Here is a 27937-nt window from a genome sequence, read left to right as displayed (position 1 = left end):
CGACACCGGATGTGGTTGTTGTATTTACATGACAAGTGATGAAGAGATTATTCCCTATACCAAAAATAGAACAAGGAAGTAAATAAGTTTGCGTCGTGATCCCAGTAATAAGTCACGTGGTTCAAAACTAACGAGAGGTTTCTAATAAAACCTTCCGTAAATCGATTTCATAACTACAGTAAGACGATTAATGAGCAGAGAAATAAATGTATTAGTATAAAAAGAACAATATATGAAAACAGACGTTGAATTTGAGTTAACTTTGCTGTACATAGTCTCGTTGATGTCGAGATGTAAAAACGAGAATTGTGACTCAAAATGGCCGCGCCCACGGAAAACGAAACGAAGTTGAAAACTGACAAGAAAACAGTGTAAACGTCTTTGACAATTTAGAAGATGAAGCGGACAGTATTAGAAGTTGAGGTTGTTGACGCCGAGAAAAGAAGATTACCAAGTAAACATTATGTAAGTATTCCTGTGGACACTTTACTTTATTCTTGTTTGAAACTGAAAAACAAATCACGCTCGCGACAGACTGTATGCAATGCTGACGGTCTGCGGCACCGTTATATATTTCTATTGAAGTTCAGACTTGTTACGGCTTATGAGAAACAAATCCGACATGATTCCGATGTTATGATGTACAACAGTAAACAGATAAAAACAAGTTTGCCCGTCCTTTAAATTTGTTTGTTGACATTTACATTGATCTGGTCGAATACAACCGAACTCGGCCAGATTTCAACTCGGCCAAGAAAAAAATGCACAACTCGGCCAGTTGTGAATGTCGAGGTGTAAACTGGTCATTGGTCAACAATTGTCACCTTCTTTCACGTCTGTTGCCGTGGCGGCATTTTATTTCCAGATGTTATATGCTACACAACACACCCAGTGACGCATCCGTTTCACTGACTGTTTTTGACTAACTCCCGTGACTGTTTTATTGTCGATTTCAACAACGCAAGTTTACATACACACACAAACGCTACTGGTTCTCCGACATGTTCAAGTTGTTGATTTCAACATTGGCTGAACATTGTCGATTTCAGTGACGCAAATTTTCTTTTCAAAGAAAAAAACACAGACATTACATCGGAATCACAGACATCACATCGGCGACCGTCTGGCTACGCTGTGTAACAACACAACACACAAAAAAAGAAACGCTCCTGTTTCCCTGACTGTTGTCGATTTCAGTGACACAAGTTTTCAAAGAAAAAGCTCTGCTATGTAAAAACACTAAAACTAATGTTCGTTCTTGTAAATAAGTTCTTGTAAGTTATTCGTAAATAAGTGCAAATACATCGTTCTTGTAAGATTTGAGTTATTGGTAAATAAGTGCAATTACGCCGCGCTTATAAGGTACAAGTTGTTGTACAATTCTATTTTAGTTGTTGAAAGTCACGGGACAACCTGGCAATATCATGAATGCTTGTGTTTAATGTTTGTGCGTATCTTGAGAGATCGACGCAACCCATAAAATATAAACCAGCAGTAATAAGTTGTGTGTTTCAATAAAAGAATGGACATATTTGGCATAAAAATCACAATGGAAATACTGTTGATAACTACACGTGGTCACACCTTTTACCGACTTGTTAAAGAAGAGCTCCACTGTCGTATGCCACCAGTCACATTAAAACAAAGGAAAGCTTCTAACATTAATCGCGCCTCGCACGAGGCGTTTGTTTATTCATCCATGTCTGTCGATTACAAGTTAGTATGCCCACGCTTGTAGCTATGAAGTATTTTACGCACCGATCACGCGAACTCCAATGTTTTTGTGACCACAAAGTTGAAAAAAAAAACATGACACAAATTGATAATATACATGGAAATATGAAAACAGTGAAAACTATTATTTCGAATAACGATTGCGCCATATTTAAAAAAATAAATTAAGAAACATAATGTGAATTAAAAAACAATTTTGCTTTAGAAACCTACCTTGTTACCCTGCAACATATTGAGATGCGCGAAAATGTAACTAAATTCTACCTCAGTGACCATAACTTGAAAATTGAGACACAAAGAAACACCCCCGAAAGAAATGTCCTATTTGAAATGGCAAAAACCAAAATCCAAAACTTTGCCACCAAAGACACAATTCATAGCTTTGCTAAACAACAGTGGTCTAACACTCCCTGTGGCGAGGTACCCGGAAAGAAATATTTTGAAAAAAGACACCAACCCCAGTGACAATTTTAGTTTGTCTTATTTTATTTATTTGTTGTAATCTTTTCTATTGCAAACTATGCCTCGAAAGCGACATGTCGATGTTTAGTACAGGCGGTATCATCAACTACGTACTCGCTTCTATTCATGTTGTTAACACTTTCTTTAAGCCGTGATTTTTTTCTTTAAACAATGATCTGCCGCCAACCGAAAGGTCATTGTTTGCAATTTAGCGTATAAAGTACAAGAAGTCGGGCGACAGAGTGGGACATCTTGCTACATTGTTACATTCCGACTTCAATTCTTAATTTATTCACGTAATTCCCCATGAAAACACATCCTAACAAACCACAAAAATGCGGACCCTGAAATGTATTGCTCAACAACCAGAAGAAACAGTTTATTTGTTTATTCACTGATAGACCAATACAGACTATTTTGTCTGCCTACATAAACTGCTACACCCTTTTCCTCTTTCCTTCAACGTTCTCAATTCATCATGCGACAAACCACAAATGAGCATTCGAGCCCTGACTGAAACAGATTTGTATTAGATGTATATTCTAGTTATCTGCCTGCGAGCCACACAGGCCCACTGCACAGTGTCAATCACTCAGGACCATATGGTCTAGTACAAAGGCGGTGGCGAGTAAATAAAAAAAAAAAAAAAAAAAAACATCTGCTGCATTTTGTAAAATACGGTGTTAAATCGTGAAAATGCCCTGCAAAAGACGAAAAATAAGCTGTGAGTAAGATAGTCATACATTCGTTGTGCATTTAATATATTAACATTAGATATGAACGCATATCGAATATAATTTATACCCAATCTGTTTTGGATCGTCCAAACCAGGACCGGATCGTCATGGCAACATGTTGCTTGTTTGAGTGGAGTGGATCGCCAACAGCCTACCGGTTTGTATATACAATAACATGGCATAGTTTCAAAACTCTTGTATTTCATTTCCACTGAAGATTACTACATGCCTCTCACCATTCTTGATTCAACCCTTGCCGTCCGTGCAGTATTTATTTTTTACATAAATAACACGGCGCTCGTTGCTGCCGCTTGTGACACGGAAACAATAACAAGCGTCTAACAAAAGAATCACACCTTGCACGATGTGTTAATTAACCATGAGGGTTACACCACGGTTACTAACCGTGGTTACACAACCCCCAACGTTTTTGTAACCATAAAGCACTGCGTCACTGAAACTGATAACCCTTGTGGCCATATTTTATTTTTTAACAATCGACAACCCTTTTTATTAACAAAGCTTGATAAGCATCACTGAAATCGACACCCTTTGACGCCCGTACATTTTTTTATATTTTATTGTGATATGACTCTGGCAGTCTGTAATACAGCGCTCGCTGTTGCGTCACTGAAATCGACAACCCTTTTTTTCTTATTAACAAAGCACATAGGCATCACTGAAATCAACACCCTTTACATTTTATTGTGATATGACTCTGACAGTCTGTAATACAGCGCTCGCTGTTGCATCACTGAGATCGACACCCTTTGACAAACCATTAACATATATGCTGGCCGAGTGCGGTCACTGGCCGTGATCGGTCACCGGCCGAGTAGAAATCTGGCCGAATTCGGTGGTCACCATCTGGTCGTTTCCGTACAGTTTCACGGATTCACATTTCACAGTCAATTCGTCCGACCATGGAGCTAAAAAAAAGAGCTCCATGGTCCGACAAGTCGATTCGTCCCAATCCACATTCGTCCCAATTGACATTTGAAATATGACCCAGCAGCACCACCATACTTGTATATTGTAATGAAAGGGTATGCATCTGCCCTGGCTAAAAGCTGTCGTTAATAACCGTACACGTGAAAGAAACAACGACCACAATGATTCGAATTTTATAACCCAACGGTGACAAAAACAAAATGACGTAACGAACACACTGTTACACATGCATGACGAGCGCCTAAAACAGTTGTTTGGATCTTTTTGTGCTTACTGGACGAGTTAGTAGTGGGCTAACGTTAAATCTGATGAATCGACTTGTGGGACGAATCAACTTGAAATGAATCGACTTAGGACAAATGTGATTTGGGGCGAATCGACTGTCGCCCTCTTTTCACGGGGGGACGGTCGATTCGTCCCAAATCGATTCTTCCCACAAGAAGATTCGCCTCAAGTCGATTCGTCCCCCAAGTTAATTCGTCCTAAAGTCGATTCGTCCCACAAGTTGATTCGTCCCAAAGTCGATTGGTCCCACAAGTCGATTCGTCAGATTTAAGGTTAGCCCACTACTAGCTCGCCAAACAAGCACAAAAAATCTAAACAACGTATTGCTCACGTACACGTCATGCACTGGCATGCGTAATTGTTTGTTATGCCATTTTGTTTTTGCGGACGTTATATACAAAGACACCTTACGTGCAACGTACAAGTTATTAGTTAATAAATACAAATACATCGTACATGCAACGTACAAGTTATTAGTTACCGTAATAAATAAAAATACATCGTACATGCAACGTACAAGTTATTAGTTAATAAATACAAATACACCATACACGCAACATACAAGTTATTAATTAATAAATACAATTACATCGTACATGCAACGTACAAGTTATTAGTTAATAAATACAAATACACCGTACACATAACGTACAAGTTATTAGTTAATAAATACAAATACATCGTACATGCAACGTACAAGTTATTAGTTAATAAATACAAATACACCATACACGCAACATACAAGTTATTAATTAATAAATACAAATACACCGTACACGCAACATACAAGTTATTAGTTAATAAATACAAATACATCGTACATGTAACGTACAAGTTATTAGTTAATAAATACAAATACACCGTACACGCAATGTAGAGTTATTAGTTAATAAATACAAATACACCGTACATGCAGCGTGGAGTTATTAGTTAGCGTGTCAGTAACAGTTGGCATAGAAATTGACCCTGCTCAAAATCGTAATGCTGACCAAAAATTAAAAAAAATGGACAAATGTGAATTGGGACGAATGTGAATTGGGACGAATGTGAAGCGGGACGAATGTGAATTGGGACGAATCGACTTGTGGGACGAATGTGAATTGGGACGAATCGACTTGTGGGACGAATGTGAATTGGGACGAAATGACTGTGAATCGTTTCACGAGTGTGAAGACTGTAAGGTTCAATTCACGTGTGATACAATGTATGCGTATGATTGACGTATGGTAACCTATAATTCACACAAATGATAATATTTTTGTGTGGGAAAATCAGGAACAATTTACATGTATTATTTTTATGTGAAACTCAAGGTTATAAATACTTTCTTAGTGCACATGACAGTTCCTTGTGTTCCTTGTGTGTTTCTATAGTTGTTTTATAGTTGTTTGTGTGAATTCGGGTTTTGATCGAGAGTGAAATTATTTTCCCCCCAAAAAATAGGTTTATTTTTACAACACAAAAATATTGTTACATTGTCTCAAATTGCTTTAAATGTGTTTAAGCATTTGTGTGAATTCTAGGTATTTCAATTGTACGTCAATTGTATGTGAATCAAACCCTACACTGTCTTCACACTCATTACAGTTCACAAAAAACATTGAGAATTTTCTTATTTTTGGTACACTGGGAAGACCCGAATATTGAACTATTTTCAGTTCGTTGTCAGAAAATGATTGCACCATTTTCAAACTCTTTGAGTATATAGATAATTTTTTTTCCATACTCTTTTACGGGGTACATATACACATGTTATCTATAGAGCTCGCTTTGTGAGCATCTGCTATCGTTGCACTCACTATTATTGTTATTTATTTCAGGATACTTGTAAATTACAATATTCCGACTTAGGAAACCAGTAATTTGTGAGAGATGCTAAATTGTTTGAGTTCACACATACTCCCTCTTTTGGGAAAATCTAGACTACATGTAGATGCCATCTATTATCTTGAATAAATTATAATAGACTAGTGATTCAGTCTTTAGGGCTGTGGTTATGGAGACAGCCAATAAGTGGCGGCACATAATTCTGTGCCATCATTTATTGGCTGTCTCCATAACTACAGCCCATACGGGAAGGGCATTCTGAATGGCTGGATATTTTGAGGCAAAACCATTCTTCTAAATATAACTAAATGTTCATTTAACAGTTAACCAAACTTAGAGTTATGGCGACATAAATTGTTTATTGTCCACATTTAGTAACTCAAACTTTAATTAACAATTACCGGTAACCAAACTTTGAGTTAGGCCAAAAGAATGAAAGGTATAGATTTGTGTTCAAAAGTTTAGATTACGTAACTATGCACTGTAGACACCACAGCAGGGTTGGTAACAATCCTGCGACAAGAGGGAGAAACGAAATTCCGTATTCATCACATATACAGGTGAAAAAATTCCATAAATAAAGTGGCCAATGCTAGAAATGAAGAACATAGTATAATAACTCAAAGCCTAGGACTAACTAGTGTGTGTGCAGGACTGTTCGATACCTAATGTTTCCCGATGTGTGTCAAATTGTATCAGTCGGTGGCTGCGGCCCGGTGTATTTCGACTGGAGTTCACGAATTAAAGCCTCAAACTCTATACCTTCACATCTGTAGCGCTAGGCTTCTTTCCCGCGTTACCACTGCATGCGAGCTAACTTGGAACATTGAGTATAATTTCTTAAGTTCCATGGTTAGATGTATTTGAACAGCATGCATGATGGGAATTTATTATAGTGAAGACAATAAATAGTCAATAAACTGTTCAGTGTCAGCTTTCGTTCAGTTTCCCAAACATTGTAACTTTTAGATTTCATTTTTGGTGAGGTTACTCAAAATTGAAAGGGCTTTCAAGTAATTTTTGCCGACCAATTTAAGCTTCATTTGTGCCAAAATTGTTTAATTTTCTCTACCAATAAAGTTGTCTTTTATAGCAGTGATATGTGTGTCTCATGATAAATCCAATAGTTTTCATGGTACTTTAGAATTGGTTGACGCATGGTAATGGTAATTTCATTACAGGTATACATCATTCATGTTCATTGGTCAGACGGTGCAACACATGTCATATATAGAAGATACAGCAAGTTCTTTGATTTTCAGGTAGATTAATATAATTTCTTATTTTACTTGAATCCTTTCAAATCTTAACCTTTAAACTTTAACCTTTTGATGCTTCATTCAACCTTTCCATTCTTTACTCTTACTTGTCACATGATTAATACATGCAATAAATATAAGTGGTATATATACCTGGTATATTTCCCTTCATATCTGGTATATTTCCCTTCATATCTGGTATATTTCCCTCCACACCTGGTATATATTCCTTCCTATTTGGTATATTTTCCTCCATACCTGGTATATTTTCTTTCATACGTGGTATATATTCCTTCATACCTGGTATGTTTTTCTCCATATTTGGTATATTTTCCTTCATATCTGGTATATTTTCCTCCTTATCTGGTATATTTTCCTTTATACCTGGTATATTTTCCTCCATATTTGGTATATTTTCCTCCATATTTGGTATATTTTCCTTCATATCTGGTATATTTTCCTCCTTATCTGGTATATTTTCCTTCATATCTGGTATATTTTCCTCCATATCTGGTATATTTTCCTCCATATCTGGTATATTTTCCTTCATATCTGGTATATTTTCCTCCATATTTGGTATATTTTCCTCCTTATCTGGTATATTTTCCTTCATGCCTGGTATATTTTCCTTCTACCTGGTAAATTTTCTTTCATACGTGGTATATATTCCTTCTTATCTAGTATATTTTCCTCCATACCTGGTATATTTTCTTTCATACGTGGTATATATTCCTTCATACCTGGTATATTTTTTTCCATATTTGGTATATTTTCCTTCATATCTGGTATATTTTCCTCATCTGGTATATTTTCCTTTATACCTGGTATATTTTCCTCCATATTTGGTATATTTTCCTTCATATTTGGTATATTTTCCTCCATATTTGGTATATTTTCCTCCATATCTGGTATATTTTCCTCCTTATCTGGTATATTTTCCTTCATACTTGGTATATTTTCTTTCATACCTGGTATATATTTCTCCATACCTGGTATATTTTCTTTCATACCTGGTATATTTTCCTTCATGCCTGGAATATTTTCCTTCTACCTGGTAAATATTCCTACATACGTGGTATATATTCCTTCTTATCTAGTATATTTTCCTCCATACCTGGTATATTTTTCTCCATATTTGGTATATTTTCATTCATATCTGGTATAGTTTCCTCCTTATCTGGTATATTTTCCTTCATACCTGGTATATTTTCTTTAATACCTGGTATATTTTCCTCCATATCTGGTATATTTTCCTCCATATCTGGTATATTTTCCTCCTTATCTGGTATATTTTCCTTCATACCTGGTATATTTTCCTTCATACCTGGTATATATTTCTCCATACCTGGTATATATTTCTCCATACCTGGTATATTTTCCTCTGTACTTGGTATATTTTCCTCCGTATCTAGTATATTTACCTTCTCATACCTGGTATATTTTCGTTCATATCTGGTATATTTTCCTCCATATTTGGTATATTTTCCTCCATATTTGGTATATTTTCCTCCTTATATGGTATATTTTCCTTCATACCTGGTATATTTTCTGTAATACCTGGTATATTTTCCTCCATATCTTGTATATTTTCCTCCTTATTTAGTATATTTTCCTTCATACCTGGTATATTTTTCTTCATACCTGGTATATTTTTCTTCATACCTGGTATATTTTTTTTATACCTGGTATATTTTCCATTACTGTATCCATCGTATCATAGTAAAAGTCTAATTCTTCAGCATTATACCATGTTGTATGTTTAAATCTATGCGTTTTCTTATTTCGTACAGTGTTAGAAATCTAGATTCATAAACAATATCAAGGGTCCAGACAAAATATTGAGTTGTCTATATGTTGAAGTATCATAGTTTTGTTTCTTGTACTCTTTTAGGTAAAACTTTTAGACATGTTTCCAGAAGAAGCTGGTACAAAGAATCCTAGTCAGCGTATTATACCATTCTTACCAGGTACATTTTAATATTTATTAAATTGTTTATTTATTTATTCAATTATTTATTATTTGTAAAATTGTTATAATTTGTCATTTTTTTATTTACTGGTAGATTATTTTCATCTAAATATGTAAGTTCTACAGGAATCTGAATAAATAGAGTGTTTTATTTGATTCATACAAAACCAGGTTTCTTATCCGCTGTACATGTATGTGCTCCATCTAGTGTGAATCATACACAATGTTATATTAGTAGAACATGCTTACATACATGTATTAACTGTATGTGCTCCATCTAGTGGGAATAATACACAATGTTATATCAGTAGAACATGCTTACATACATGTCAGGTGTGTTTATATTCAAAATAAATCATATTTTAATAATTCAGTATCCAATTTTTAGATTATTTATTCTTTTATTGGAGATTAGAGTCAATATAAGAGTTTAAGGTGAAATCCTACTCAAAAATGAAAATTGTCAGAATTTATTCATTTTGCAATAAAATGTACTACAGAGCAATGAAAGGATACTGATTTAAAAAAAAACAGTTTAATTTTATGAAAAAAATAATGTTGTGTTTTAGTTGACATTTTCTATTTTGTTCATTATAATGCTTTTACCATAGGTTCCTATGCCAGAGATATAATGCCATATCTAAAATTGTATCCTGGTGACATAGGTTGAAAAAATAATATCTTGGTAATGATGGAGTACTAATTGTTGTCTTGGATTATTCAAAAAGTTTTTAAAAATATTGAAAAAAGTGATTTTTTTTAACATTGTATTTTAAGCAACATGTACAAAAAATACTAATTTATTGTGTCGTGGGACAATAGCGCCATGATTTTATATAGTAAACACATGAACATTGTCATGAATATATAAGCAATTTTCTCAACATTTATAAGTAGACTTCTACTTTCAAATTAGATTTGACCTCCAACACCTTGTAGTGAGCATGAAAACCACACAAGTTGTTTCTGCCCTAAAATAATATTCCATATACTCCTACCAATCGCGCCAACTGTTCCTCTGATCTATGTACCCACAGAACACTTTTTGATTGGTAAAAACAAGTCACAAGATCCCCATGCTCTTAACAAGAAACACCAATAATCTGAAGCATTTTTTGTTGCAGGCAAGAAGTTGATTGGTCGAAGCCATATAAGAAAGGTTGCTATGGAAAGATTAGAACAAATTGACCAATATTGCAAGGTAGTTATGCAGTATCTAAATTAATTTTAAAAATATATGAGCTGATAGTATCCATTTAATTTTTATGAAAGGGATTTCATTGTGGAATAGCAAATTTTCAGCTAAATTTTCAGCAAAATCAATTCAATTCAGATTATTGGCTATCCTCTCCAGCCATTTATTATGGCTAATCAACATCAATTGTATCCTATCATGTACTTGGGATACTGTTTTAATTATAGTTGTTTTCAACTTACTACATTGGAGCACCATGTTATAATAATAAAACCATTAAAAATTCATTTGCCTTATACAATGTGTTGTTGAAAAAAAAAAAAAAAAAAAAAACATCCAACATAGTTCTACAAACTTGGGCTGTTTTGTATTTAATAACAATGATTGTAATCAAAACATAATCATAAAGATGTGAAATATGATCACTCAGTACCTACTGGATTGTAGACTTTGCTGGTCTTTGAATGAAACTTCATCTTCAACTTCAACTGTTTATCAGCTGTGTAAATATTGAGAATACTTTGCAAGAATGCTGATATTTTTAGTCTGAATTTAGCACTCTGAAGGAACATACTGGATAATAATCTGATTAATACTGTAAGCTGCTTAATTTTCATGAAAAAACTTTGAAAAGTTGTGTGATGCGAGTGAGATTCCTGATTCAAATAAGAATCAGCAGGAATAAAAAGTGTACATACCAGTCACCTGTCTAGCTTACAGCTTTAATGGTTGTTAAAATGGCATCTAAGATGGGGGATGTAAAGCATTCACATGTGTAAATAATTACATCATCCATGAGTTGTTGATTACTACTTGAGCTGACCCACAAATAGGGTTCTATGGACGATAGGCCTAACAGGTTACCCTCTATAAATATGGTAGACTAGATGCCGTTAATTATCGTAAGATTATGAACAATCTATGAATAATAGACTAGTGAATTGATCTGGAGGGCTGAGAGTGGGCCTTATGTGCAAGTCAGTTTGTGTGAGTTGCTATGGTAATGTGCATAGTGACAACCAATCAGTGAAGACACAGTTCTGTGCTGCCTACGTATTTACATAGCGATTCACCAGACCATTCTATAGTGCACTGGAAGGGGCTGTTCCAGCTTTAAATAAGGTCAAATAAATATACCAGTATATGTAAATAAATAAACAGCAATAACTAAATAGCAATGACACTTTTACTTGGGTATTTAATTAAGGTAACGTAGTGACTTTATTGACAATTCTCATAATTACACTAAAATCTGTAACGTTCTCTGCTAGTGAATATTCAACATTCTGTCCTATTTGTCATTCCATGCAATTTTATTTCTGACTGCAGGCACTAATACGTCTACCATCCAAATTATCTGATAGTGATCTTGTCTTGAATTTCTTTGAAACTCTCCCAGAAGATGTTACACCTTTAACAAAACAGTAAGTTTCTTATAATTTGGGTGAGCTAAACTGTAAAAACTGGAACTTGACTGACTTCTTTGTATGTCCAGACAAAAAGAAAATCATTCATCAAACCTGCTTGAATAGCCAGATTTTTTTTTATTTGTGCTAAAAATCTCTCTTCGCTTCAAACTTTTGGGCAAAAAAAAAAGTAAAATAAAATATTTGCTTGTCACTATGGTTTTCAAAAGAAATTTCATTTTGTCTGTCTGAACTTCTTTACCTTTCTGTGTTAAAAACTATTATTATATGTGGTTAATGTGAGTACTGTGCCCTCGCTCGATGGACTTGAAAATGTAGTTTGCATCATAGTTGGTCTGCGAGGGCGCAGTCACCCACACTGACCATATATAATTATGGGAATTCAAATTTGTTGTATTTCGCACTTGCATGATATTTTGTATTTTTCAAGTAATATTCATATATTTTTTTTTTAATGTAGGGATTCAAGAAAGAAAAAAAGTAGTAAGTTTACAAAAAAAAAGAACTTTATAATTTCACTTTTGTTTGCACCTGTGTTTTGAACATGCTTGGACCAATTACATTTTACACTAGATACCAGCCGATATACCACCCCCCCACCCCCCCACCCCCCACGCTCATAGAGACTGCGTATTACAGTTGATTATAGTTCCTGGGCTCCCTGTGGTGAAATAAAAAGTAAAAAGGATAATCAAAAAATTAAAATAACAGATTAATTAAAAGGCAATTTAAAGGTAGTGCAGAATCAGGTGTTTTATTAATACACACCTGTTTGCATTATAAACACACCAAGCTTAATGTGGCAGTTTGTCATAATGTAAAGAAATTTATCGGGATGATCCATTGAAATAAAATTAGGATTATCCTTATGTAAGTCTGTAAAAAGTATCTGCCTCATTTTATTGTGCTGTGGGCTGTCCATAATGTAATGGTACTCATCCTCAACTGAGTTATTGTCACATCTTGTGCAGATTCTGTGTTCCAGTTTTGTTTTTGGTCTAGTATACCTCCCTTTCTCAATCATAAGCTGATGGTCACTAATTCTTAATTTACAAATATATTTTCTATATTTTGAATTATTCACATCCATCAAATATTTTTCCATTTTGAAGTTTGTTTTAAACTTCCTGTAGGTGCGAAGTTTGTTGAGCTCTCCTGAATCAGATTTTTCTAAATTAATGTCACTCTTCCACTTTTTTAGCTCCGCTGTCGACTTTGTCGAGCGGAGCTTATCATATGAGTGATTGTCCGTCGTCGTCCGTGTCAATGTTTTACTTTTTCGACTTCTTGAAAACTACAAGCCTGAATGCTTTGATACTTGGTGTATATGTACCTTGGGTAGACTTCTCTTAGGTTTGTTCATTTCATGTTGATATCTTCAATTCTCTAATTTTGGTGAATATTTTTGTCATTTTTGGTAAAAAGTGATATTTTCGACTTCTTGTTAAAAACCGCAAGTACAAATGCTTTGATATTACATATATAGGTACTACATGTGGACCTCTCTCAGATTTGTTCATTTTGTAATGATATCTTTAATTCTCTAATTTTGGTGAATATTTTTGTCATTTTTGGTAAAAAGTGATATTTTCGACTTCTTGTTAAAAACCGCAAGTCCAATTGCTTTGATACTACATATATAGGTACTACATGTGGACCTCTCTCAGATTTGTTCATTTCGTGATGATATCTTCAATTCTCTAATTTTGGTGAATATTTTTGTCATTTTTGGTAAAAAGTGATATTTTCGACTTCTTGTTAAAAACTGTAAGTCCGATTGCTTTGATACTATTCATATTGTTCATTTTCTAATGATGTCTTCAGTTCTTTAATTGAAATGTGCATTGCTAACAGCGGAGCTATCTCAGCCGATAGGCTGCTTGTTGAATAATCATCTTCTATTTTTTCTAAAACTCCCTTCACACTTTTACTATCCCCCTTCCAGTAATCATTAATATTATCAACACCAGTTATTTGACTGATTGTTGTTGCCCACTTTGTTTTGTTGTCGATATTGTAAGACATTGCCTCATGAATTAGAGTGTTTTCTTTCACAGTGCATGATCTATGCCAGTATTTTATCATCATTTTATTAATAAATACTGACAGTGGATGTCTACCCAGCTCTCCTCTTACAGCCAAATTTGTTGCAGACTGGTTAACTTGAAGGAGTAGTTTGCACAATTTTATGTTAATTTTTTCGATGACTGTTTTGTCTGTATACTTTTCTATCCCCAAATCTCACAGCCATATGTTAATATAGGTCTAATAACATGATCAAAGACATTCAGCCAAGTTTTTATATTAATTTTGGTAGACCCACTAAGAGATTTTTTAATAAAGAAAAATGCTTTGACAGCCTTTTTATATAAATTTTCTTTTGCCAAATCAAACTTTCCATTTGGCTTAAACTCCATACCTAAATATTTATAACTACTCACTAATGTATTACTTTTATAATAATTACGCAAACTAAGTTATTTTTATTATTGTTGGGACACTAACCCGGGCTATTGGGTCTGTGAATATTTCAATATTACCGACTTGATAATGCGTTGCATTCGTAATTATTACGCAAATATAAACATGGGCGCATTTACTAGTAAATCATTGAAAAAGATAGTCAGGTCCCGGAGTCAGGTGTCTAACGAAAGTCGAGAAAATATTTTAAATACTTGTGTTGTGGACGGATAAAGTCCAGCACAGGTCCTTTCCCTTATTAACACACAGCAAGACAATCTCAGTATGCGAAGTCAGTCAAAAAGAAGGACTACTCCGTTTATTAAGAAACTGGATGAACGTTGTGTACAAGACAAAACTAACAAGACTAACGAGTGAAACGCGCTTTCGGTCGGACGCGTGTTTTGCGTGAATCACGCGTGACCGTTGAGATTACTTCTCCTACGTTCGCAATGGGTCCGACTTTTAAAATGGTCAATCTGGTAAGATTGTGTTTGTTTCTAAACTTGTAATGCTTATAACTCAGCGACTAAAGGCCGGATCGTAATCAGAGAAACATGTATAAGTAACTATAAACACGAACTAGAACATGAAAACATTTGTATAAACATCGATCAATAATTGCTCAATAAATGAGAATTTTCGATCTCCGCGCGACAACTTGCGACTCATCGGTGAATTATTTTATTCGAAATAAAGTGAATATGTAATATTAACCATACAATAACATACAATATCATGCGTAATGTTAATTTTTAGCTCCGCTGTCGACTTTGTCGAGCGGAGCTTATCATATGAGTGATTGTCCGTCGTCGTCCGTCGTCGTCGTCCGTCGTCCGTGTCAATGTTTTACTTTTTCGACTTCTTCTTGAAAACTACAAGCCTGAATGCTTTGATACTTGGTGTATATGTACCTTGGGTAGACCTCTCTTAGGTTTGTTCATTTCATGTTGATATCTTCAATTCTCTAATTTTGGTGAATATTTTTGTCATTTTTGGTAAAAAGTGATATTTTCGACTTCTTGTTAAAAACCGCAAGTGCAATTGCTTTGATATTACATATATAGGTACTACATGTGGACCTCTCTCATATTTGTTCATTTTGTAATGATATCTTTAATTCTCTAATTTTGGTGAATATTTTTGTCATTTTTGGTAAAAAGTGATATTTTCGACTTCTTGTTAAAAACCGCAAGTGCAATTGCTTTGATATTACATATATAGGTACTACATGTGGACCTCTCTCAGATTTGTTCATTTTGTAATGATATCTTTAATTCTCTAATTTTGGTGAATATTTTTGTCATTTTTGGTAAAAAGTGATATTTTCGACTTCTTGTTAAAAACCGCAAGTGCAATTGCTTTGATACTACATATATAGGTACTACATGTGGACCTCTCTCAGATTTGTTCATTTTGTGATGATACCTTCAATTCTCTAATTTTCGTGAATATTTTTGTAATTTTTGGTAAAAAGTGATATTTTCGACTTCTTGTTAAAAACCACAAGTCCGATTGCTTTGATATTACATATATAGGTACTACATGTGGACCTCTTTCAGATTTGTTCATTTTGTGATGATATCTTCAATTCTCTAATTTTGGTGAATATTTTTGTAATTTTTGGTAAAAAGTGATATATTTTCGACTTCTTGTTAAAAACCACAAGTCCGATTGCTTTGATATTACATATATAGGTACTACATGTGGACCTCTTTCAGATTTGTTCATTTTGTGATGATGTCTTCAATTCTCTAATTTTCGTGATTATTTTTGTAATTTTTGGTAAAAAGTGATATTTTCGACTTCTTGTTAAAAACCAATAGTTCAATTGCTTTGATATTACATATTTAGATACTACATGTAGACCTTTCTGAGATTTGTTCATTTCGTGATGATATCTTGGATTCTCTAATTTTGGTGAATATTTTTGTCATTTTTGGTAAAAAGTGATATTTTCGACTTCTTGTTAAAAACCGCAAGTGCAATTGCTTTGATACTACATATATAGGTACTACATGTGGACCTCTCTCAGATTTGTTCATTTTGTGATGATATCTTCAATTCTCTAATTTTGGTGAATATTTTTGTAATTTTTGGTAAAAAGTGATATTTTCGACTTCTTGTTAAAAACCACAAGTCCGATTGCTTTGATATTACATATATAGGTACTACATGTGGACCTCTTTCAGATTTGTTCATTTTGTGATGATATCTTCAATTCTCTAATTTTGGTGAATATTTTTGTAATTTTTGGTAAAAAGTGATATTTTCGACTTCTTGTTAAAAACCACAAGTCCGATTGCTTTGATATTACATATATAGGTACTACATGTGGACCTCTTTCAGATTTGTTCATTTTGTGATGATGTCTTCAATTCTCTAATTTTCGTGAATATTTTTGTAATTTTTGGTAAAAAGTGATATTTTCGACTTCTTGTTAAAAACCAATAGTTCAATTGCTTTGATATTACATATTTAGATACTACATGTAGACCTTTCTGAGATTTGTTCATTTCGTGATGATATCTTGGATTCTATAATTTTGGTGAATATTTTTGTCATATTTGGTAAAAAGTGATATTTTCGACTTCTTGTTAAAAACCAAAAGTTCAATTGCTTTGATATTACATATATAGATACTACATGTAGACCTTTCTCAGATTTGTTCATTTCGTGATGATATCTTCAATTCTCTAATTTTGGTGAATATTTTAGTCATTTTTGGTAGAAAGTGATATATTCGACTTCTTGTTAAAAACTGTAAATCCGATTGCTTTGATACTATACATATTGTTCATTTTCTGATGATGTCTTCAGTTCTTTAATTGAAATGTGCATTTCTAACAGCGGAGCTATCTCAGCCGATAGGCTGCTTGTTTCTATAATAAACTCGCAGCGCACTTCGATCGCATTATTCACGTACATTTCGACTGAACTCTACAACAGAATTCGATCAAGCTGCCTCACCCACGTAGTTTTGACGTTACGTTATTAAATTGTAACAACCTTAATTTAGTTACATTGAAGCTTAGTGGCCATCGAAGTCGATACAAATAATGTAAAGAGAACACGCTGTCCACAGCCTCGTTGGTCATAAAAATGTATAGCTTATATTAAATCATAGAAGTATTACACTCCCGTGTTTTAATTTGTATCGAATGCAAGGTAATATTATTTCAAACATTATACATATAGACTTTTTTATCAACTCGCACATACACACATACTAATTATCATACTTCTAATAAAAAAAGAGATTAAATAAACCTGAAACAGGTTGTTTAGTTTGAGTTGCCAAGGTGCATTTATTTGGAAATCTATAGATTGGGATTCATATTTAAGTAGCCAGTTGCATTAAAGAATTCCCAAGTATCATGTGGTGTTATTTCGGAAAGTGCGTCATATACAGCAATAGGTAAGTTATCGTGCAATAATTCCCTGTAGTAGTCACGTTTAAGTGTGATTTTCAATTTGTTAAAGCAGTTTTCAGCAGGATTGAAATCTGGAGAATAAGTTGGGAGATAAACTAATTCAATGCCAAAATCATCCAGTAAATTAAAAAGCAACCTTTCTGCTTCGTGGTGATGAATCGGGGCATTGTCCACAACAACTGTATCACCTGGTGTTAACACTGGTTCGCCGTCAACAGTGAACGCTTCCGTTGCTTCAGTGAAAAAAATAACAAATTGGTTTGCATTTGATGGACCCGGAATTACTGATGCAAACATAGAGGCATTCAGACCAACTATAAAATTGAGAGTGTGATTCGGTCCTGCAATATAACGACCGATTTCAACGCACCGGACTCCTCTCTGTGAATGTCCATAAGCGGACTGTCCCGTGTTAATTTTCACTCCACACTCATCCATAAACTTCAATGTAGCAGGATTTTTCGTATGCAAATAATCTATGAACGCCTGCGTGTATTCCATATTTTCATCATTAAATCTTGCTGCATGAGGAATTGTCATCTTTTTGTTTGTCCACGGCCCTCCGCCAAGTTTATCACGAACTGCACGTCCGATGCTACTGACATGAATGTCATCTAACTGGGAATACTGTAATAACCTATCTCTGATTTCTTGATACGTCATCGATGGACGTTCTCGTTTCAGTGTCTCTATGAAATCTACGTCTTGGTCAGATAATTTCCCTCTTCGGTCACCACCTTTCGGCATAGTTTCAATGTCTCCAGTTTCGCAATGTGTTTTCCAGATTCGACGAACAGTAGATTTGTCAACCCTGAGCTTGTCAGATATTTTTTTCACCATGCCTACCGGGTAATTTCCAGAATGCTCGTCTCCTCCCGAAAACACCATTTCCGTCACAATTAAACCACGGAGATCTTTGCTCAAAGGCTTGCCTCGACTGAAACTACGACCTTTTGCATTAGTTTCCATTTTGCAAATACAAATGGAATTTATATCGTGGCATGTTCTTCCCGCCATATAAGCTGTAACATTGTTCCATTTGCATTTACCACTACGATATTGTCCTACGTTCACACATATAGCGCCATGCCCAGCTGATTTCAAAACTATGAATCCTAGAATGTGAAACGCATTCGTGCATTTTTGTTTTAGTCTTTTCCGAGAAATGTCATTGTTTAGAACGAGTATAATGCATTGCAGCAGCATATAACCATTTTTTTTGGACACTGCTCGGACCTGCGTGTACCCCATATAAGATCGGTCTCCAACGCGTGACGTCACGCACAAGTTTGCAGATCTCTCGGCGTTTCCCCGCGTGTTTCCCAGTTCAGTCAAAATGGACGTTAGTGGGACACCTCAACGAAAGTCGCTGGAATGTTTTTTGAGATCGATAGATCCATCTCTCATGAAATATTATGCGGACTTTGAAAGGCTTGATTTTACATCAGAGACGTCACTAAAATTCTTCAAACCACGCGATTTCGACAAATTTGAAACCAGAACAAGCTCAGTGCACAGACGCATGGTTATCAACGCAGTCGCCAAATTACAAACACCGCAGTCAAAACTAGGACTGCAAAACTTAGATTCTGATGACAGTCCATCCGCCAGTGATGGTCATAGTGCCATCAATCAACGAAATGGTAGCATCGCGAAAAGACTTTTCCGTTCCCAACAACCACCATGTGACCATGGCGAAAGATGCACGAGAAATGCTGCACTAGAAACAGATGGCCTTTCATGCGAGCATGAGGAAGACGTCGAATGGGGTCAGTATCATTTCCAGTCGCCATTCGAATTATCGATTGAAGGTTTAGAAAACGAAATCGAAATTTTGGAGAAGGAACTAACTGTTGCCAAACAAAAGCACGGTGATCTCTTGGAGCGTTATTGCAACGAACCTAGGAGAGAGATTGGTGAGAAAAAATGCACACGATGTCACACGTACGGAAGTCATGACAAGCGCAACTGTCCATTTCCAGCGTGCGTTACGGCAGAACAGTGCGGTCTAGTTTCTGAACATGCGGAGCAACGAAAAGAAGTTCAATCGGCTAGTGAATTAGTCGGTAAACTTACTGTGGAAATAAAAAAGAAGAACAGCAGTCTGGATGTGAAAAAAACTGCTTATGAAACCACTAGTACATCATTCTACTCACGGATATACACAGCACTGGTGAATGCAAACCGGAGTAAATACTTAATACGAACTGCGTCAGGTATTGTACCCCGTACGCCAGTCATCAAAGCCGATGCAACGATCTTGGAAAAATAATAACCATGTGTTTGAATTACGTGCGGCAATGGGCAATGACCTCAATGAGTTCACGCACTGACATTTAAATTCGGGCCACCCAGTTTGACGCAAAACGATATAGTTACTTAACATTTGTTCAAAAAATCGGTAAACTCTCGCGAAGAGTTAACTGAAAGCCTCAAAGGCAACGTCGTTTTTGACAAAAAAAAAAACAAAAAAAAACACGTCAATACAAGATTATGTGTGCAAGGTTAGATTTATAGAACGTACATGACCGCTTAACTCTGTTTTTTTTAATAATCATGTCGCACGTGAAACACAGGAGACATTTTAGTTCGTCCATTTCTTGTTTACCGATCTTGAACTTTTTGTCTGGAGTGCGATACAGGCAAAGAATAAACATTAATGATACCCACCGTTGTCAAATCAACAAGAGGCTTGAATCAGGAAGGCTCGGCTATTTAAAACTTCGTAAATAACATTCTTTTCATGTGGTAGACTTTATTCAAGTGTAACAAACGTATTAAAGTGAAATGTATGGACGAGTCATAATACTCGTACCTTCGAAAGTTACGACTTTTACTCTTGGAATTGGTGATAAATACATGCATAAAATACAACATTGTTTCACGCAACAACAATTCGTATACAGCATTGGACTTATGGATTTTTATATTAATAAAATACGTGGGCCGATAATATTACTATATGCTTAGTATTTCCATGCCAGCGATGCTCGTAACCTGCTCGATTTAAAAACAGCTATTTGAAACAAAGACTCATGGAATCACAAAGGAAACTGTTAAGTACGTATTTCACACCTTTCCTACGACCGCGGTTGCAACCGGTATCTGTGGCCACCGCGGTAGAGACCCCTAATTATAAGCAGTCCGCGGCTCTCCCCGGTATGCCGCGGTGAACCGCCCGTTTGATTTCCTACTCTTCCCTAATTTGACTCATTTTATATCTACATTCAACATTTTTTCAGAAGGAGAAGAGATATCTGAACCAATCCAACTAGAAAACTACTCTGCCATTGCTGATTATAAAAAGGTACAGAGCAATGAAGTAAGCCTGGAGTCTGGTGATATTGTGGAAGTGATAGAGAAAAATGACTCAGGTAGGAATAATATATGAACTCAGATGTACTGACTTATTAATTAATTTAAACTATTGGCATAGTAGGCAGAAAACAGCAGCATAGAATACTTCTCAACATGGATGTGTGTGTACTGTACATGCTATTAACTGCGCCTGCTGTTTGTACTTTACAAGCTGTTTGCTGTGTGTGCATGCTGGGCGTGCTGTTTGCTGTATGTGCTTCACTTTTATGTACGATGTGTGTGTAAAAAATAGTAACATGGATAACTGAAACATAGGTATGACAAATATAATTATAATTTTCTCATTAAACATTGAAGTGTAAACAATTATCAAATATGTATTGATGTTCTCAGTTTCATGTTACTATATTTGCTCTCTTAGAAGCACATTTTCAAAAGAAGTAAATCAATAGATGCATGTATTGTATAGTAGATCATTAGATATAAGTGCATGCACTACTAATAGAGCAAATACGTTATGTATCATTCACACCCCTCAATGTATATTTCCCACTTTACTCCAAAGAAAATTAAGGATGGTATTTTGCATAACTGAAATAAACAGCCATGTTTATTGAATTGATGTTGTGTGTTATCGTGAGATTTTTCTATTTTCTGCCAACAGGATGGTGGTTTGTCAGTCTTGATGAGGAGCAAGGGTGGGTACCTGCTACTTTTCTACAAAAATGTGATAATGATGAACCAAATGAAGATTTTGTTTCGGTAGACACTAATCAAGGTGTGTTGATGTTACGACAGAAGATGAGTCTTGTCCAAACCCAGCAGTGTAAAACATTTCGAATCATGTTGCTATGGAAATGTTGCTATACAAAACTTCTATGAATGGAATACCTCAGTCTGTAGACAGATTAATTTTCTGTATGTCTGGCTTTGCTCTGTCTTTTACACAATCCAGTCTAGTAAAATCTCTTTTTTTTCGTTCTAGAGAAGTACATTACTACTCACAGCTTTGAAGCTCAAAGTGGAGATGAATTAAGTCTCAATATTGGTGTAATACTTGATGTGGTTCAGAAAAGTTTGGATGGTTGGTGGTTTGCAAAGTAAGTTCAATCAAGCAGTGATTAAACATGTAGTTATTAAAATATATTTTAAAATTAACAATTTAAATACAAATGTAATGTTTTTCTGCTTTAGCATAGACATATCACTCATTTATTATGCAAATAAACAAAATTTGAGTCAATGTTCAGTTTTTACTCAAAAAATTTATATTTTTGTACCAATCTTCTGAAAGAAATTTGAGTTTGCTGAAAAGAGGGAACTGGTGGTGAAAAGTATTATTAGTCCCTATTGGATAATAACAACTTAGACAAGACACATGAACATCATTCTATTTTTTTGTTTTGTTTGTCACTATTGAGCAACCGACTGACTTTCATTTTTGTCTCAAAAAGCACCATTCTAACATTTTAGCAACTGTTTCTCATTTGCGTCTCGACCTATTTTATTCTAACCTGGTATGACCAGCACACATGACCCAATACTGATGCATGTATGTCTGTTTTGTGCTTTGATTCAAAGTGACTGACTGACAGGCATGTTGGTTTTTATTCTCATGTGTTTTTTACATCCAATGTTTGGCATACTGGTCACAAGATAATCTTTGATATATATTTTCTGGTTTGTGTATTTTGATTTTTAGTCCCCGTCAGACATAACTTAGGGCTCCGACCATCCAACGTCATTTCTCAGAGATGTCTGGTCTGATTTTCTTCAAAGCTGGTACAAAGACAAGTCATAATGGGAGACATGTGCACATCGATTTATTTTTGATTTGCTTGACCTTTTGACCAAAAGTCAACATTTGAACATGTCATCAACCGTTTCTCGGACTTGCCTTGACCATTCAACTTAGTCTTTATACCCGTTTCATGCACATTTTAGTTAATATGCTAAATACTATCCCAATATTTAAACATAATCTGACTATGCTTTTTAATGTTTAACAAAGTCAATAAAAACATGACGAGGACTATGTCATTGACAATGACTTGTTTATGAATGAAATCTTCACACATTCATTTTTTATCGATAAATATGGCAAACTGATGCAGGTTATTTTGAAAAAATATAAAAGTAATGATTTTCATCTTTTTTGATTTAGATATCAAGATAGAGAAGGGTGGGTTCCCGCTACATATCTGAAAAAAGTTTACAACCAGAATGATATAGAAATAAAATTACCAACAGAGAAGATACGCACTATGATGGATGTTTCTCAATTCAAAAAGGGACCAAAACATGAAGACCAAGCTGCTGTAAAACCACACCACACTTTACAACCCTTGCAACTTGAGGACCCTAATCAACTTAGTAAGCAAGCCTAATTCATATATAATGATTATAGTTTGAAACATAGATTCACATGTTTATTCGTCACAAGGTTTAAAATAAGACTTCTTCTTGACTTTTTGTGGTTTTATTATTTCCAATATAAAATAAGATAAACGTAAAACATGTCTTTTCAGTTTAAAACCTGTATTCTTATTCTGCAGATTACTCAGTTATTTGCCATGAAATTACATTGGTAATGTCTACAACTGATATGTAAATGAGATAAAATACTGTAAACCATAGATTCTTCTAACAAAAATTTAGGAATAAACATATTTTAAATCATCTTATTTTTTCAGTACTTAACCGATCACCAATGGCGAGACATAAGCCACCTCCAAGAAGAGGAACAATAAAGGTAATCCTAAACTCAGCCATCATATAATGAATGATTTATAACATTAAAGTTCCATGTGTATTGGAGAAGTTTCGATGGGAGAATATCACAAAATTGTAAAATGTTTGTACATTTCTAGAAGTGCTAATGCAGATGGGCGACTTCTTCATCTTGAACTTTTTTAAACTAATGCTCTTGCTTATTAGCAATGTTTGCACTTTTGTATACAGCAATAATCTTACGCTCTTCTATCTATGTAATTGGACATTCAAATCATCCAACTGTCATGTCATCTGATGGCATGGATATCGCTAGATCATGAGAACTCATGGGATCTAAATAACCATAGATACGACTATATTGAAATTGCATACCTTATGAATAAATCCTTGTCATATGTGTGAAGTGAATTTTTTTTTTTTTGCTTTTTCTCACCCAGCCATTCTAGACTAGAGACTGTTAAAATTTTGGAGCTTAGTCATTAGTGGAACATACTAAAAAAAACTATTTTGATATACAGAAAACAAGCACAAACATTCTCCTTTCGAATGTCTATCAAGAACTATTAATAAGGCTATACATGAATAGCAAATAAGAAGCTGGATTGAAAAAAAGTAATACCCCCGGTAACGGAATCTCTCACTGTGTATAACTTTTTATGAAATTCACAAAAGTGACTCGCTCAAAAATAGTGACTGCTAGATTTTACACATATCCCTACGGTGAGTTTTACAATAATCTGATGGTTATCATTATCATGTGTATCAGTTATTTTACAGAGAAATACTTTATCTTGGCTGGAATTAATTTGTTTTTTGTTTTGTATGGATTAAATTATAATTTAAAATATAGGAAAAGAAGGTATATTTGCTGGAATTTATTTTCATTGAAGCATCTTTCAGCAAAAATAGCGGAAATACATTCCAAGCAAAAATAATTTGAAAATGACCAAAATGACCAATTTGGGTTGTGATAACAAATTATTATGAGGGGTTATTAATTTTTTTATTGAGCTACATTATATTTTTTTTTATTAATTATATTTCTTTGTATGCATGATATTACAGAGAACCCAGGGAAGTGTGAAAGAAGAAAAAGTGGAATATTACACAATCAGGGAATTTCAAGCCACGGTCAAAGATGGGATAAGTTTTAAAAAGGGTCAAAAGGCACAGGTACATGTAGATAATATACCATTAACGCTCTGCCAGTCAGAATTGCTGTTGAATTTCTATGATTGTAAAGACAACCAGTCCAATTACGTTTTATGGAATGTAAATTTCCACTTTGTTCATTCAGATACTAGACAAGGCGCCAGGTGGCTGGTGGTATGTTAATATCGAAGGAAATGAAGGATGGGTCCCTGCTGATTGTATTGAAAAACAAAAACCATCAACAGTTCAAGACAGACTGACAAACCCTACATTGCCATTGAAACCAGAAGACAGTAAACCTCTAGTGAAAAGCAAGCCCAAGCCTTTATCTAGTAAACCAGTGTTACCAAAAACACAGGAGATAGAGTCAAAGCAGACAGGAAATGTTACAAGTGAACTATTCCAAGCCAGAGCAGCACTAAAATCTGTAAACAGTAAAGCAAAAACAGATACTAATGCATCAGCACCTATCGTCAGTGACCGTCCAGTAAAGGCTGTTGGCTTGAAGCCAGCAAAGGCTCTTGTACCATCAGATAAACAAGCGCAAAGTAAACCTAAACCTCTGCAGTCACCAATGAAAGCCCTTGACTCAAAGCCAGCACATGCTCCTGTAACATTAGATAAACAAGCGCAAAGTAAACCTAAACCTCTGCAGCCACCAATGAAAGCCCTCGACTCAAAGCCAGCACATGCTCCTGTAACATTAGATAAACAAGCGCAAAGTAAACCTAAACCTCTGCAGCCACCAATGAAAGCCCTCGACTCAAAGCCAGCACATGCTCCTGTAACATTAGATAAACAAGCGCAAAGTAAACCTAAACCTTTGCGACCACCAGCGCCACATTTGAAATTGAACACGTATGTTGCTATAAGTGACTATAAAACAGATGAAGATGGAATGTTACCTTTGTATGAAGGGATGGAAGTAGAGGTTGTTGAAAAAGACGATGCAGGATGGTGGTTGGTTAAAAGTAAAGAAGGTATCACGGCTTGGACACCTAGTAACTACTTAGAAAGGAAAACCTAATTCCACAAAATATTTTGAAAAAAAAATAAAAAGCTACTATGGAGCTTAGTATTACACTTTGTAACTATCTACAACAATTTTCTTAACATTTTAACATTGTATATACCGGTATATATCTATATTTAACTTAATTTTTTTACATTTAAAAAAAAATATTAAAATCTTAAAAACTTTTATGAATTATCTATTATGAATTTTAACTGTGATCACTGCAATGCAAATTTTATTTGGGTGTGTTTTGTTAATAATGCCTTTTTCCAAGCTTGTGAGTCATTTATTTTAAACTTGAGGAACCAATTTTCTAGAACACTAACAGACATACAGCATTGAATTGTATGATAAGTAAGTACATGCGTTTATGGAGATGTGTCAGTAATCTTACCAGTATTTTCAGACATTTTTCTGTCTTTGGTGCCATTGTTGTTAACCCAAAGCCACCCTTCATCTCTTCAAGTATTTCACAGTATATCAATTTCCTCAGACGTGACCTGGTGTGCAGTGAACATGCCAACCACTGATTCAATATTAGATGTGACCTGGTGTGCAGTGAACATGCCAACCACTGATTCAATATTAGATGTGACCTGGTGTGCAGTGAACATGCCAACCACTGATTCAATATTAGATGTGACCTGGTGTGCAGTGAACATGCCAACCACTGATTCAATATTAGATGTGACCTGGTATGCAGTGAACATGCCAACTACTGATTCAATATTAGATGTGACCTGGTGTGCAGTGAACATGCCAACCACTGATTCAATATTAGATGTGATCTGGTATGCAGTGAACATGCCAACCACTGATTCAATATTAGATGTGATCTGGTATGCAGTGAACATGCCAACCACTGATTCAATATTAGATGTGACCTGGTATGCAGTGAACATGCCAACTACTGATTCAATATTAGATGTGACCTGGTGTGCAGTGAACATGCCAACCACTGATTCAATATTAGATGTGATCTGGTATGCAGTGAACATGCCAACCACTGATTCAATATTAGACGTGACCTGGTATGCAGTGAACATGCCAACTACTGATTCAATATTAGATGTGATCTGGTATGCAGTGAACATGCCAACCACTGATTCAATATTAGATGTGACCTGGTGTGCAGTGAACATGCCAACCACTGATTCAATATTAGATGTGACCTGGTGTGCAGTGAACATGCCAACCACTGATTCAATATTAGATGTGACCTGGTATGCAGTGAACATGCCAACCACTGATTCAATATTAGATGTGATCTGGTATGCAGTGAACATGCCAACCACTGATTCAATATTAGATGTGATCTGGTATGCAGTGAACATGCCAACCACTGATTCAATATTAGATGTGACCTGGTGTGCAGTGAACATGCCAACCACTGATTCAATATTAGATGTGATCTGGTATGCAGTGAACATGCCAACCACTGATTCAATATTAGATGTGATCTGGTATGCAGTGAACATGCCAACCACTGATTCAATATTAGATGTGACCTGGTATGCAGTGAACATGCCAACCACTGATTCAATATTAGACGCGACCTGGTGTGCAGTGAACATGCCAACCACTGATTCAATATTAGACGTGACCTGGTGTGCAGTGAACATGCCAACCACTGATTCAATATTAGACGTGACCTGGTGTGCAGTGAACATGCCAACCACTGATTCAATATTAGATGTGACCTGGTGTGCAGTGAACATGCCAACCACTGATTCAATATTAGACGTGACCTGGTGTGCAGTGAACATGCCAACCACTGATTCAATATTAGATGTGACCTGGTATGCAGTGAACATGCCAACCACTGATTCAATATTAGATGTGACCTGGTGTGCAGTGAACATGCCAACCACTGATTCAATATTAGACGTGACCTGGTGTGCAGTGAACATGCCAACCACTGATTCAATATTAGATGTGACCTGGTATGCAGTGAACATGCCAACCACTGATTCAATATT

At 35.2% G+C, this 27937-nt stretch overlaps 1 protein-coding gene across 1 annotated transcript; it reads left to right on the top strand.

Moving 5' to 3' along the window:
• The first annotated feature begins 269 nt into the window (after nucleotides 1–269).
• Nucleotides 270–26232, top strand: LOC144354732 (SH3 and PX domain-containing protein 2B-like). Its single transcript, XM_085504205.1, has 13 exons — nucleotides 270–465; nucleotides 7178–7258; nucleotides 9147–9222; nucleotides 10349–10425; nucleotides 11749–11843; nucleotides 12307–12329; nucleotides 20983–21114; nucleotides 21723–21836; nucleotides 22044–22158; nucleotides 23223–23431; nucleotides 23752–23810; nucleotides 24857–24964; nucleotides 25089–26232. Exons 1-13 carry the CDS (start codon nucleotides 397–399, stop codon nucleotides 25968–25970), a joined length of 2040 nt encoding a protein of 679 aa, XP_085360331.1. The 5' UTR covers nucleotides 270–396; the 3' UTR covers nucleotides 25971–26232.
• Nucleotides 26233–27937: the final 1705 nt, after the last annotated feature.

This window comes from Saccoglossus kowalevskii, chromosome 10, assembly GCF_978046115.1.
Source record: "Saccoglossus kowalevskii chromosome 10, keSacKowa6.1, whole genome shotgun sequence".
In the NCBI taxonomy this organism is placed as follows: domain Eukaryota; kingdom Metazoa; phylum Hemichordata; class Enteropneusta; family Harrimaniidae; genus Saccoglossus; species Saccoglossus kowalevskii.
This window is presented reverse-complemented; position numbering and strand designations above follow the sequence as displayed.